Here is a 15,041-nt window from a genome sequence, read left to right as displayed (position 1 = left end):
ACTTAGAGCTGGAGCAGTGAAGATCTAGTAGAGACCAAAATATGAAATCTGTTTTGTATGAAAAATGTTTCCAGTAACCTAGAAAAAAAATTGAAGATTGGAAAACTGTTTTTTCCCCCTAATTAAGTTTTTTTTTAATATTTATCTATTTGTGTGTTTATTCATTTTGGACAAAGATAAATTGAGAGGGAAAGGGATTATTTTTTATATTTATTTATTTATTCCCTTTTTGTTGCCCTTTTATTGTTGTAGTTATTATTGTTATTATTAATGTCGTTGTTGTTGGGTAGGACAGAAAGAAATGGAGAGAGGAGGGGAAGACAGAGAAGAGAAGAGAAAGGTAACTGCAGACCTCTTCACCGCCTGTGAAGCGACTCCCCTGCAGGTGGGGAGCTGGGGGCTTGAACCGGGATCCTTCTGCCAGTCCTTGCACTTTGAGCCATGTGCACTTAACCCGCTACGCTACCACCTGACTTCCCAGGAAGGGGATTATTGAGAGGGAGAGAGACAGAAAGAGACATCTGTAGCACTACTTCACTGTTCATGAAGTTTCCTCCTGCAGATGAGGACAGGGATCTTGAATGCAGGTCCTTGCACACAGTAGAGTGTGCACACAACAGGGTTCACTACCACCCAGCTCCCATAACTTAGCTTTCTAACACAATCTGGAAGGCACAGCTATGTCATTCAATTTGTGTTTCCATTGTGATATGACCTACTGTGATGTGTGTGGTTCTTGGAGGGTCTAGTATGGCCTTTAGAGTGCCTTCGGTTCTGTTCATTTTTGGCAAACAAGGATGTTTTCCCAGTTCTGATGACTGAGTCCAGAGAAATGAGAGACCTAGAGCCTTATATGGTTTTTTCTGAGCAAGAGCTCAGTATCCTTCTAAGGGACATGTAAAGTCTCTCTCCCTTTCCACAGCACTATGCTGCTGACCCTGTCAAGGTTCTTGTCTGGGAGGGATTACCAAGCTAGGAACCTTCCTTCTGCACTTGTTAAGTGGTTCTGAATCTGCATAGCTCTCCAGACTTTTGCTGCTGCGCATTCACATGACTGGTTCAGTTTGAGAGAAAGAAAGTGCCAGAATTCTACCACACTGCTACAGTAATGCTGGGGCATTTGAGATTGGAGGTTGGGGGTTGAGGAAGCTTTGTTATACAAATGCTCTCAGCTGTTTGGATGAAGTGAGTGCCTAAATACACTCACATTTGTAAAGAGAGAGGATTAGCAGTTGGAGTCTCATTTGAACTCTGCCTTTGTACCTTCCATGACTGGCCCTTGCAGTTACTCAGCCAGATGAAGAGACTGGGGGTCAGAGAGCCCCCCAGTTCTTCCTCTTCAGCTCAGTCCTCTTTCCTTGTTTAGCTAATAGTATCTGATTAGCTCTGTCTCTCATTTGTTAATCCCCACAGGAATGTGGCTTTGGCTATGGAGAAGATGCCAAGTGTGTAAGGTGCCGACCCCACAGGTTCAAGGATGACTGGGGTTTCCAGAAGTGTAAGCTCTGTCTAGACTGTGCACTGCTCAGTCGATTCCAGAAGGTCAACTGCTCTGCCACTAGTGATGCTGTCTGCGGGGACTGTCTGCCCGGGTATGTAGGACTTCCTCTCTCCTCTCTTCATGTGGAGAAATGGGCATTGAGTACCATTCATCCCCAAAGTGCCTGGCCATGGTTTGAGCACAGCTGCTGAATGTATGTGAATTGCCCTCTGCAGACTCTCGTGGTCTCTCTGTGGTAGGAAGGGGAGGGAGAGCACTAAACCATGGAACATAAGAGAGGCCAGGCCTTGAACTTGGTATCTGTAAGGAGCAGGAGAAGGGGATGAGGCAGGCGGTAGTGCACCTGGTGGAACAAATAGGTTACAATGCACAAAGATCCAGGTTCAATCCCCCAGTCCCCACCTGTAGGAGGTAAGTTTCACAAGTGGTGAGGCAGTGCTGTCAAGGTCTCTCTCTTTCTCTCTCCCACTCTGTCTCTATTCAGTAGGTAGGTAGGTAGATAGGTAGATAAATAGATAAATTAAAACAAACAAGCAGTTAAAGGGGCTGGAAGTTGGTACACCGAGTTGAGCACACATTACAGTGTGCAAGGACTCAGGTTCAAGCCTCCAGGCCCCACCTGCAGGGGGTAAGCTTCACGAGTAGTGAAGCAGTACTGTAGGTATCTCTCTTATCTCTTTCTCTCTGTCTCTCCTTCTCTATCTCCCCTTCCCCTCTCAATTTCTCTGTTTCCTATCAAATAAATAAATTTGCTAAAAAAAGAAGTAAAAAAATAAAAAAATAAAAAATAAAGCAGGTGAAGGGGAAAGTATTGCAGTAAGAAAGTCCCTGAGGGGTGGACAGAAGTGGGGAGGTATTAGACAATACAGACTTCCTCTAATAATGTCCACCATGAGAATGAGCCTATGCCCTTCCTGGTTGGACAGGAACCATAGCTGATCCAGACAGAGTGACAGACCCTAGAAGGTGAAATACAGAGGCTGGTTTCTTCCAAGTAGTTAGTTATATGACATATAGGCCAGAAAAAAACAGTTACTTGGGAGACAGAATCCTCCTCCTCCTTCTCCTCCTCCTCCTCTTCCTCCTCCACCTCCTCCTCCTTCTTTATCTCTCTTTCGTAAAATATTTTCCTTATTGGATAGAGACAGATAGAAACAGAGAGAAGGAGAAAAATAGGCACTTGCAACACTGCTCCACCACTCATGAAGCTTCCCTCCTCCAGGCAGGGAATAGGAGCTGGGACCTGGGCCCTTGCTCATGGTAACACATCTGCTCTACCAGGTATACCACCCCCAGCCCTTTCTTTGTGCTTCTGATAAAAGAATGGCTTTTATGGGAGGTTGGGGCTACAAGAAGGCTCACAAGAGAGACAGGACTTGGATAGGCAGTTCCCAGAGAGAGTGGGGGACTTAGGGGCTTAGGTTTTCAAAGAGAGGGGTTGCTGCAGTGTGTGAGCAGTGAAGACCTCCCTGGAACCTCTCACCCCTTTACTTCCTCATGCCTCACCCTATCCATTGTCACCGGAGCCCACTGCTTTAGCTTGTAGTGTGTTTGTTTATTCTCTCAATACATGCCAGGGTGCGGAAAAGTCATAGGTGGTAAACATCTGAATGATGTTTTTTAGTTTATTTATATGATTAGTTTAAAATTACACCCTCATTAAGCTGGCATGAATGTGTGAGGGAAGCAGTAATTACACAATGACTTTTACCCCCATCTTCCAGGGTGATTTCAAAGTGCTTGATTACCAGTCCAGAAGGTGGTTCAGTGGTAAGAGTGCTGGACTTAAAAAAGCATGAGCTCTAGGTTCAGTTCCTGACATTGCATGTGCCAGAATGATGCTCTCTCTCTTTCATAAATAAATAAATAAATAAATATTTCTTCAAACTTTTAAATTTTTTAAATGATTTTTTATATTTATTTTCCTTTTTGTTGCCCTTGTTTTTTCATTGTTGCAGTTATTATTGTTGTTGTTATTATTGATGTCGTTGTTGTTAGATAGGACAGAGAGAAATGGAGAGAGGAAGGGAAGACAGAGTGGGGGAGAGAAAGACACCTGCAGGCCTGCTTCACCGCCTGTGAAGCAACTCCCCTGCAGGTGGGAATCCAGGGGCTCGAACCAGGATTCTTAGGCTGTTCCTTGTGCTTTGTGCCATGTGCGCTTAACCCGCTGTGCTACCGTAGCCAACTCCCTCAAACTTTTTTTCTTTCTCCTTCCCCTCCCTCCCTCCTTTCTTCCTCCCTCCCTTCCTTCCTTCTTCCCCAGAACACTTCCTTCCTCCCCAGCTCTGCCTTATGGTGGTGCTGGGGATTGAACCTGAGACTGTTGGTGGCTCATTTTGATTTTTTGAATACCATTATTCTCTACCCAGATCTACCTTTCTCTCTCTCTCTCTCTCTCTCTCTCTCTCTTACTGTCTCTCTACCTCTCCTCTTTCTCTCTTCCTTCTTTCTTTCCTCCTTTTTTCTTTTCCCTTTATTTTTCTTTCCTCCTTTCTCTCTCTCTCTCCCCCTTTCTTTTCTTTTCGTGCTGTAATATATTTATATGAACAAGGCAAATAGTTGAAGCCCACTCTGCAGACAGATAGATGAAGTGGAGATGAAATAAGATTGCCTGTAGCTTCCAGAAAAAAAAAAAATGAAGTGGGCAGGAACCATGAAGTTGGTGTCTGTGTTTCTGGCGCCACTGCTGCCTTTGGTACAGGTAATACTCTGTGATTAAAGGAAGCTACTTCCTTTTCCTGAATATCTACCATGACTTCAGACCAAGCACTTAATTACTCTGACAGCCCTTCTCCCCTGTAAACCTGTCATCTGAAACAATTGTCATCTAAGAACAATGCTAACCTGCCAGATTGTTCAAGGGATTAAGATTAAAATGGACAAAGGCAGGACAGTGATGCACCCAACTGAGTCACCATGTTCAGGGACTGGGGCTCAAGCCCCTTGTCCCCACATGAGTAGTGAAGCATGACTACAAGTGTTTTTGTTTTTATCTATCCCTCTTTTTCCTCTTTCCCTTTCAATTTTTCTCTCTTCTATCAAATAGAAGAAGTGAAAATTTAAAAAGGAGTAAAAGCCATGGGGAGCAGTTGAGTCGTCATGTAGGCACCGAGCTCCAGTAGTAATCCTAGTGGCAAAATAAAATGAAGTGAGTTCTACCTATGAGTGAGAACATCCTGTAGGGTGAAGTGAAACTGGGACTGGATGTGGTGTGTTGCACCAAAGGAAAGGACTCTAGGGGAGGAGGGCAGAAAGGGGGTGGAGAGGCTTTGAGGTCCTAGTACCTGATGGTGAGAAAGGTCCTCAGTTGGAGGTGAGAGTGTTCTGTAGACACCTATCATGGGCAAATGGGAAACTGTACCCATGTATCTACTGTAATATAAGCCACTGACCTCCCAATAAAGTGATAAAACCAATTAAAGTAATTTAAATAAAAAGATTACAGTACATGCAAAACCTCGCAGAATGCACTGCATATGTAAGTGACATGTGGCTGATTTCTGTTACTGGAGGCCAGCGTCCATTTTGCATGTTACATTTTTTAATTAGTGATTTAATATTGACTTACAAACTTGCCAGATAGTAAGGGTATAATTCCATACAGTTTCCACCACCAGAGTTTTGTGTCCCATTCCCTCCATTGGAAACTGCAGTAGTTCTCTCAAGGTCACTGGTACTGGCTGATTCCATAAATATATATAGTTTTTTCCATTTTTCTTTCAAGGGTCCTAAGTCACTGCTGCACCTATTACTACATCTGGGTGTTTGTCCTTTTTTCCCTCTTCTTTCTCAGATAAGAGAATAAGAGCTTGGCTTCCTCTTGTGTTTTCTAGATTCATTTCCTTTTCATTTTGATTAAAAAAAAAAAAAACAGGATTCCTGGTGACTTTGGGTCCTAGTGGAATGAGGGTCCACAGCCCTCAGATTTACTTCCCCTATCATTTACCCTTCTGGGAGTATGGACCAAAATTCTTTTTGGAGTGCAGAAGGTGGGAGATCTGGCTTGTATAACTGCTTCTCTACCAGACGTGGACATTGATAGGTTGATCCATTCCCCCAGTCCATACCTCTCCCTATGGGGTAGGGCTCTGGAGAAGTGAAGTTCCAGGAAGCATTGGTGGGGTCATCTGCACAGAGAAGTAAGGATAGAATCATAGTAGCCTTTGCAGCTTGGTAGCTGAAAGACAGTGAGATGGAAAGCTAAACAAGATATTTAACAAATGGGAACCAGGGGGCAGGTGGTAGTACACTGGTTGAACACACAACTTACAATGTACAAGGACCCAGGTTCGAGCCCCTGATACCCACCTACAGAGGGAAAGCTTCACAAGTGGTGAAGCAGGACTGCAGGTGTCTCTGTCTCCCTCTCTATCTCCTCCTTCCCTCTCAACTTCCCCAGGCTTCCTTAGCAGAAAGCAAGTGGGGCCATGGAGCCCAAGGAAGAAGCTGGAGGCTTGGGGGAGGGGGGGAGGCTCCACACTAAAGTCTCTATTTTTGTCTGCTCTATTCCTACTTTATAGTTCCTGCTTTTTATATTATCATTATCTTTGTTTATTAGATAGTAAAGAAGGCCAGAAGTTGAGAGGGAAGGGGGAGATAGAGAGGGAGAGAGACAGACACCTGAAGCCCTGCTTCACCACTTGTGAAGCTTTCCCCCTGCAGAAGGAGACCAGGGGCTCAAACCCGGGTCCTTGTGCACTGTAACTTGTGCGTTCAACCAGGTGCACCACCACCCGGCCCCCAACTAGTTTGTCTTTATTTTATTCATTTATTTGTTTACTGTGGAGAGAGAGAGACTGAACAAGAAGGGGAAGATATTCAGAGAGAGAGAGACCTGCAGCAGCACAGCTCCACCACTCATGAACCCTCCCTTCTTTAGGTGGGGGCTGAGAATTTGAACCTGGATTCTTTGTACATAGTAATGTGTTTGTGCCACCAGGTCCACCACTGCCTGCCCCCCTCTAGTTTTTTTTCCTTTATTTCTTTTAAGAGATTTACTTATTTATTTTAAATATTTTATTTATTTTTATTTACAAAGAGAAATTTAATAAAGGAAGAGGAGATAGGGAGGAAAAGAGAAACATCTGCAGTACTGCTTCACCACTCATGAAACTTCCCCACTGCAGGTGGGGACCAGGATCTTGAAGTAGGTCTTTGCACATGGTTATGTATGTGCTCAACTTGGTGTGCCACCACCCAGCCCCTAGATTTATTTATGAGAGAACCAGAGCATTTCTCTGGCACATGTGATACCAGGGATCACACTCCGGATCTCACGCATGAGAGACCAACGCTTTTGCCACTCTGCTGCCTCCCAGGCTCACCTTGTCAGTTTTCTAATTAATAATGGCATCATTTTATTGCAGTTGACAGACCCTGATTAGTACAAAGGCTACATATTTCAATATGAATTTTTTTGGGAAAAATAACTACATTATACTTTTTTGCTTTTACTATTTGGTTTGAAAGCTGTGGAGTAATCTTTGGGGAGTGAATGTTCTTTGCCTGGTTTTCAATCACAATGTTGACGCTCATCAGAATGAGTTTTCATTTTACTGTAGACAGTAATATGACGAGAACTATTTTCAGTTTTATTTTGTCCATTAACTCTGCCAAGGATGCTTTGTTTATTTGAGTAAATGTCTTTTCTTGAAGCCACACTGCATTTTGACATTGTCTCAGGGGTCCATCAGTGTCTATTCAAGTTCAGTTGTGGATGTCTTTTTTTTTTTTCCATGTGATGTGGTGGAAGCTGTTAGTCTCTCAGTTTTTTCCATTTTGATATCTGGGTTTCTTGTCCTGCCTACAAAGAGGTTCCCCAAAGCAAGATTGTAGGATTATCTCACTGCATTTCTCCATTGCTCTTATTATGTTTGTTTGTTTGATGGTATTTTTTTCCTCTCCAAATTCCAAAGGTCAAAAACCGGTACTCTCTTTCTCCCCACTTCTTTCTTTTTAGATATTACATCATTTATTTCTTGACAGAGAAAAAAATTGAAGTGGAAGGGGAAGGTAGAGAGGGAAAGAGACACCTGTACTATTATTTCACCACTGGTGAAGCTTCCCCCCCGCATGTGGGGATGGGGGACAAAGCACCACACCATCCAAGTGAACTATCTCACCAGCCACAGTGCTCTGCTTTCCTATAGGAATTTTGTTTCATCAGTTGCCTTAAAGATGCCAGAGACCGGTGGCTTCATGTTTCCTCATCATACCGCATAACTCAGTATAGAGAGTAGGGTTTCATTTTCTACAAAGGTATGTTCAGTGGACATGACATTTTCAGGTATTCCCCATTTACTAGAAGCAATTGTTGAGGATGCATCTGTCTAAGACACAGTCATGCTCGGGCCTTACCTTTTTTTTTGCTAAATGGCTGAGTTGGTAATGAAGACTCCCAATCATTTCTAAAAACATGGATCTTTATGCCTCAGTTATGAGATGGAAGAGCTAATGAAGAGTATCCCTCTCTTTCTCTTCTAGATTTTATAGGAAGACAAAGCTCGTTGGCTTTCAAGACATGGAATGTGTACCATGTGGAGACCCCCCACCGCCTTATGAGCCACTTTGTGAGTGAGCACACACACAGCACAAGGCTGCCTGGCCCTTTTCCAGAACCTTCTTTTCACTTGACAAGTGGAGCCAGACCTCTCTCCCCTGTGGGGCTTATAGTATGTGCTCTTTGCTCAGACTTCCGCTGGGACAGAAAGCCCTTTTGTTGTGTGCCTGGGTCAGGGAGGCATGGCCATTGATTTGAACCTCAAAAGAAAGCACAGGTGCTTTTCTGATGCCATCCTGTCTTTCATTCTAGATCTATGGCACAGGCTTCTTCAGTGAGCTGAGGGGCCCAGGATGTGATGCACAGTGTCTTTGTGCTGTGGGCCCAGGAGTCCCTGTGCTTTCCTTTCTTTCCTTTTCTCTTCTCTTCTTTTTTTTTTATTCCTGCAGATATGTATATCGTTATTTACATATATGAATTTTCAAATACAAACATGTATGCAAAAATTTGGAACAAAAAAACACACCAATCCAATAAGAGTTTTATTTGCCTGTGTGTGTGTGTGTGTGTGTGTGTGTGTGTGTGTGTGTGTGCTAGAGACAGACTGTTAAAAAAATAAAGATGATATTGTATTCAGGATGAAATGGATGCAACTGGAGGTGATTGTGCTCAGTTCAATAAGAAGTAAAAGCAACTGCAGGATGGTTTCCCTCATGTGGAATATAGACAACTATAGCAAATGAATTAGTAAAAAAAAAAAAAAATAGTAACCACACTCTCAGATTTTATGAAAATGATAGTAACTGGAGGTGGGGGAGGGCACAGGAACTTTAGTTGTGGGTATAATAAGTTGCTATATACACTTCCCTTTCTTAATCCTTGGATATTGTCATGTGGCTGCTTTGTTATTCTAGAATGACCCCTAGTGTGTCAGCTCTCCTAATTAATGAATGCTGAGATGGAATCTTAGCTCATTGTTTCATTTCCTTTTGTTTTGTTTGTTTTTTCACTCCCTGATTTTTCTGGTTGCACAAATAAATGAGAAGAGTCAAAGCACTCCATGCAGAGAAGCAAGTTTAGGTGAGAAAAACTGGTTTTTGTCCTCTATGAGCCTCTCTCTGTATCTGAAATAAAAAAAAAATGACAAAGTTGGCCAGGAAGTAAGGAGACTACTCATGCTCCAGGCCCAGATGCTACAGAAAGGAAAAACCAATCTTCCTGGTCTGTCTGCTGTGGGCTGACAGGATCTACTACATGTTTCTTTTGTCTTGTATTGTTTGCTTTTAATGTTTGCCATTTAGTGAAAATTCCAAAAATCTGGCACAGAGGATATTCTCAAAAAACCCTTTCATGCTACCTAACCCGTAAAAGGACACTCCCTCTTGCCAGTTAAAATGGGGCTGGGACCCAGTCTTGATTCAGAGCCAGCTCAGCCTTCATTTTGCCCAGAAGGCAAGTCCCCCCACCATACTTCTCTCCAAACTACCATCAAAAGATTCAGCAAAGACATCGAGATTGCCCAGTTTGGAGTTGGGAAGTCCTAGCATACCTTCTACCCTGTTAATGCGTGCACGCGCGCACACACACACACACACACACACACACACACACACACACACACACACACACACTGTCCCCTTTAATTTATTAAGGAGATAGCATAATGGAGATGTAAAAAAATTATTGTGCCTGAGGGTCCCAAGGTCCCAGGTTCACTCCCCAGCACCACTGTAAGCCAGAGCTGAGCAGTACGCTGGTAAAGATAACTTCTAACTAACTAAATAAATGAAAAAATTAGTGGGTTTTTATTAATGTAACCTAGTTTAGATCTGAAGCATCAAGTTAAGTAAAGCTGCCTTTTTAAATTTTATTTTAACCATTATGCTCTCTCCCCAGCTCATAACATTTTTTAGAATAAAATTATTTGGTTTTTTATTTATAATTTTATTGGGAGAGGGTAATGGTTTATAGGACAGTTGTTGACACATAGATAGTTTCTCATCTCCCTGTGATAATGTGTCTGCAGAATATTCTTAGCCCCAGTGTAGGTCCTTTTCTACCATATGCACCAGAACCCCAAAGCTCACTCCAAGCCTCCTCCCTACCCTCTTTTCCCAGGGTTTTTTGTTTAGTGCAGTACACCACACCCAGTTGAGTTTCACTTTGTGTTTTCCCTTTCTGCCCTTGTTTCTTAAATTCTGTCTATGAGTGAGAGCACCTGGTTTTCATCTTTCTCTTTTTGGCTTATCTCATTTATTATGATCCCTTCAAGCTCCATCCAAGATGAGGCAAAGGAGATGACTTCATCCTTTTAACAGCTGAATAGTATTCCATTGTGTTTGTATACCACCACTTTCTTAGCCACTAATTTTTGTTGGGTATCCAGGTTGCTTTCAAGTCTGGGCTATTACATGCCGGTCTAGCTTCGCGGGCGGGAGACAGATGACCAGGGACTCATGGCTGAGCTGGGAAGCAGTATCTCGTTTATTAATCAGATACATCACCTTTTATGCATCTCTTCACGGGAAGTGGTAAGGGAAAGGAAATGACTAGGAGGGGGCGGAGCAAAAAAAGAGCTCTCGAACAGAACATAGAAAGCTTCCATCTAACCAGTGGAGATTAAACCAATACCCTGCAGGCAGGGCGGGACCCAGGTAAAACAGTGATTATGTAAATAGACTACAATGTCAAGCAATGCAACAGAAGGGGTCTTAGAAGCAGAATTTAGAAGCATACCAACAATTACACATGGTGTTTCTGTGTACAGAGAAGAGGTGTTTCTGTCTGTGAGGTGTATACTTATAGGTATACAGAAATACCTTTGGATAGGTGGTTTTGTTTCCTTGCTTTTGGCTTCTCAGTTCACCTGCAGAGAGCTGCTTCTTCAGAATTGCTGTGATAGATAGACTTCAGCTCTCAGGAAGAGATGCCATTTGAGTAATGGAGCAGAATGGGGTTCTTACAGGATACATGTGGTAGTTAGAGAGGCTAAAACTTCCCAGGTCCCAGGAGTGGCCCATTAGAGTGCTATTCCTCCATCAGCAGGAAGACCTGCAAGACCCTGTGTCCATCTACTAGTTTTCCTTCCTAGCTGATGCACTGCTCTGATCTGTCTGCCAGTCCTTCCCTTGGAAGACTTCTGAATGAGACTACACATTGGGTCTCAATAAAGACTACTGTCCTTTCATTTATTTAGCCTCATTCATTTACCTATTTAGTAAACTTCTAATGCTGACTGGATGGCAGCCACATAGTAGGAAGCAGATAGAGCCCAACCCTTCTCTTGTAGGAGCTTATGGTAGTGTGGGGAGTTGTCAGGTGACAACTCAGTGTTGAATAAGATTCAGATCTACACACATCCATGCAAATTGTGATACATGCTCAACTTCAGTTCTAGAAGGATCCAGGCATCCTCAGAACATAATGACATGAAAGCGATAGGGGGGCTGATGAAATAGTTCACGTGACTTGCATACACACACACACACACACACACACACACACACACACACACACACACACACATCTCTCTCTACCCCTCCCTTCCCATTAATTTCTCCCTTATCAAATAAAATTAATAAATTTTAAAAGTATTTTAACAAAATAGCATCTCTTGGACCCAGAATGGCTTCCACACCTCCTGCATTTCTGTCCACTCTCCAAGTGGCCACTTCTTGTCCACTGTATCTGTGGATGGTGCAATTTGGGCAAATGACTTAGCTCTGGGGGTTTTGCTTCTTTCCCTGTCAAATAAGATGATGAAGTCAGACAGGACTGCAGTGAATTGGGGTGTCTAGCCACTGGGATGACCAGAACACCAGCATGGAGAGACCCTAGTGCTCTCCTCTTCTCTCCCCTCCCCTCCTCTCCCCTCCCCTCCTCTCTCCTCTCCTCCTCTCCTCTCCCCTTCCCTTCCTCTACCTAAAGTCTCATGCCTCCTGCCCAACAAGTATGGATATGAAGCTTCCCATCCCCCCAAAAGTCAGTGGTGTATGTGTGAGTGTTATCTGTTCTCATACAGTCTCCCTGTTTGTCCCTAAGATCTGTCAGAAGATCTGGGAGGCCATGGAGCATGGACCTGATTGATAGCTAGTGCCATCACTCATAGGTGAATAAGAGGTACCTGCCTATTGGTCACGCATCACTTCTCCATATGTTTTCACTTCCTGATAACTTGCACCCTTACAGAACAGTAAAGAGGAGAGAGCCAGGAAATAACTCACCCAGTAGAATCATGCACAAGGGCCTGGGTTCAAGGCCTCAGCCACCACATGGAAAACCTACACAGGGGAAGCTTCATGGGTGGTAGAATAGTGGTGTCTCTCCTCTCTCTGTCTCTCCCTCTATAAAAAATAAATCTGCCAAAGTGGTGGAGTGGTGCATCAATGAAATCTCAGAGATAACACTAATGATAAAGAGACAGAGAGAGAGAGAGAAATATACAAGAATTTGAGAAGAGCTCAAACTTGCCCTGGGCCTGATAAGAAAAGCAATGTGGACTGTATTTAGAGTAGGTCCTGTGGGTGGAACAAATGGTTTGGGGAAAAAAAAATACAACCTAAACCTGTTCTCACAGTGCAGTTTTATTTAAGTGTGTTTACTCTAGGTGTTTGCTTTGTTCTTGGGGGCTTTGTAAAACAGGCCACCTAGTGCCCAGCTGATAAGGGCTCAGATAAATCCCTGTGTGGGAGAAGGAAAGTAGGAGTCCCTAGGACCTGGAACTATTTTAGATGATGTTAACAGCTTAGTAGAAGACAAAAGTTGGGGGGGGGGGGCAAGGACAGCAAAATAGCTCACTTGAATAGTGCACTGCTTTATTACCTGCGCAACCCCCACCACACTAGAGGAAGCTTCATTGCTCTGGAAATTTGCTCTGTTTGCCTCTGTCTCTATCTTTAAAAAGTCAGACTTGAACAGGAAAGCCTCAAATGTAAGAAAAATAAATGAATGAGTAAGAGAGAAGGAACAAAAGAGAGAAAAGGAGGAAGAAAGAGAGGAGGAAGGAAGGGAGGGAAGGGAAATCAGACAGATGAGGGGGACCATTGTAAGCAATCCATTCCCAAGCATTGGAACATATGAGCAAAATCAAATGATGGCTTTCTTTCCAGTCTTTTTTCTGTCTCTACCACAGAATTTTTTGTTGGCATTTTTTTATTGATTTAATTATGATTGACAAGTCCATTGGATAAGAGGAGTACAGTTCACACAATTCCCACCACTAGAGTTCCACATCCTGTTTCCTCCACTGGAAGCTTTCCTGTTCTTTATCCCTCTGGGAGTATGGACCCAAGATCATTAAGGGGTACAGAAGGTAGAAGGTCTGGTTTCTATAATTGCTTCTTCACTAACATGGGCATTGACAGGTTGATCCATACCCCCAGCCTATTCCTGTCTTTCCTTAGTGGGATAGGGCTCTGGAGAGGTGGGGTTCTAGGACACATTGGTGAAGTCATCTGCCAAGGGAAGTCAGCTTGGTATTATGCTAGCATCTGCAACTTGCTGACTGAAAAGCAGTAATATAGAAAGTAGGACAAATTGTTTAGTAATTAGGAACCTAAAGGTAAGAATATAGCAGATGAGATTTGGGGTCTCCATTTTGGAAAAAGCTAGTATATTTGGAAAAAGCTAGTCTATCAAGGGGCCCATGACTTTACTAATTTTTGCCTGAGCCCAACAGCTAACATGCAGGTGGGCTAAAGGTATTGTCTGGGGAGATGGTGTCAAAGTTGGAAATAGGACTAGAAAACTGAGTCAGGGCAGAGAGTAGCTCCCAAATATGGGAAAAGTATGTAAATACCATTAACTGTAAACCCCATCAATCTGATCTGAGGCCCAAATTCATTCAGCACATGAGCATAACTTCTATATCCCTGTCAGTCTGAGCTCACATTTCATGGTCATATTCTAGGCTGTACTCATTTCAGGACCTGTCTTCTTCAGGTGGCAGAGTATTTTGACCCAGTTTCCCTTCAGAGAATGGAGCAGTTGTTGTTTCACATTGAGGGCAAGGTCCTATAGAGGCTCACAAGTGGCTACTATTCCTGATGGAGGTGGCCAGTGATGGTAGAGAGAGGGATCTGTTAGAGGTCTAGGCCCATCATATCTGTGTGAGAATCCCAGAATTCCCTACTAGGGCCCTGGATGATGGGGGTACCTGTTAATAAACAAGGGAACCATCATTGAAGTGTGCCAGTCTCTTGCCCTTATCCAGATTTTGCAGTCTTTACTTTATCTGACAAGGTTAGCCTTAGAGTTATTGAGGGAAGTGAAATAAGTAGGTAGGAAGGATATCTAGGTCTAAGTAGAAACTATTTGATTAAGTACTATATGTTTTCTTTTTTTAGGTCTTTCTACTTGCTTGCTGTACTTAGTGAGTCACTGAAAACTATTGTCTACCACAGAATTTTTAAAAGCTATATGTGATTTTGCTAACCATACTATTTTGCATCCAGTTTCTCACTGATGGTATTATTCTTTTTCATGTGGTCTTTAAGCATCAATTCAGTGATATTGCAGTTTAGATCTGTTGAGGGACAGGAAGTGCTAGAGGGTACCACCCAGAAAATGGGAATGGTGACAGGTGTGGCTTGGAAAGGTGGAGGTGGGGCTTGGGTTTTAAAAGCTAGATCTGTGAGCTTCTCTCTCTCCCCTTGCTACCCCCTCTCCCCCGTCAGACCATCATGTAAGTGGTAACTCAGTGTTTTTACTCTCTCTCTCTCTCTCTTTCTCTCATGTCCTGGCATGTCAGGATATTCTCAGTTTTTCCAAATAAAATTTGAAATTCCTGAAAATCATGCTCTCTCCTTAGTTCTTTGTTGAGATAATGCATGATGAACTTTTTTTTTAATATTGGGGGAATGAATGCTGGCCCCTTTCCCCCCATAACAGCTCTATATGGGTATTTGTAGTATAGTTGTATTTTAAGACTTATTCTACTTATTTCATAAGATTGAGAGGAGAGAGAGAGAGGGGGGGGGGGAGAGGGAGATGGAAGCCAGAGCACCACTGTGGTACACAAGACATCAAGGATTGAACCAA

The 15,041-nt window shown here is 43.2% G+C and overlaps 1 protein-coding gene across 6 annotated transcripts in view; it reads left to right on the top strand.

The window, feature by feature from the left end:
* Window positions 1–15,041, top strand: part of TNFRSF19 (TNF receptor superfamily member 19) — a 125,181-nt gene that overhangs the window by 33,265 nt on the left and 76,875 nt on the right. For 5 of the 6 annotated variants that reach the window (XM_060194705.1, XM_060194706.1, XM_016192770.2 and 2 more), the window contains 2 exons: window positions 1,414–1,592; window positions 7,988–8,073. In XM_060194705.1, the coding sequence (XP_060050688.1) occupies window positions 1,414–1,592; window positions 7,988–8,073 (265 nt within the window). Of the gene's footprint in view, window positions 1–996; window positions 1,106–1,413; window positions 1,593–7,987; window positions 8,074–15,041 lie in introns of those variants that run through there. The other variant, XM_060194707.1, reaches the window with a different exon arrangement.

This window comes from Erinaceus europaeus, chromosome 7 (assembly GCF_950295315.1).
Source record: "Erinaceus europaeus chromosome 7, mEriEur2.1, whole genome shotgun sequence".
In the NCBI taxonomy this organism is placed as follows: domain Eukaryota; kingdom Metazoa; phylum Chordata; class Mammalia; order Eulipotyphla; family Erinaceidae; genus Erinaceus; species Erinaceus europaeus.
Note: the sequence above shows the minus strand (reverse complement) of the source record. Positions and strands in the feature narration are given on the sequence as shown.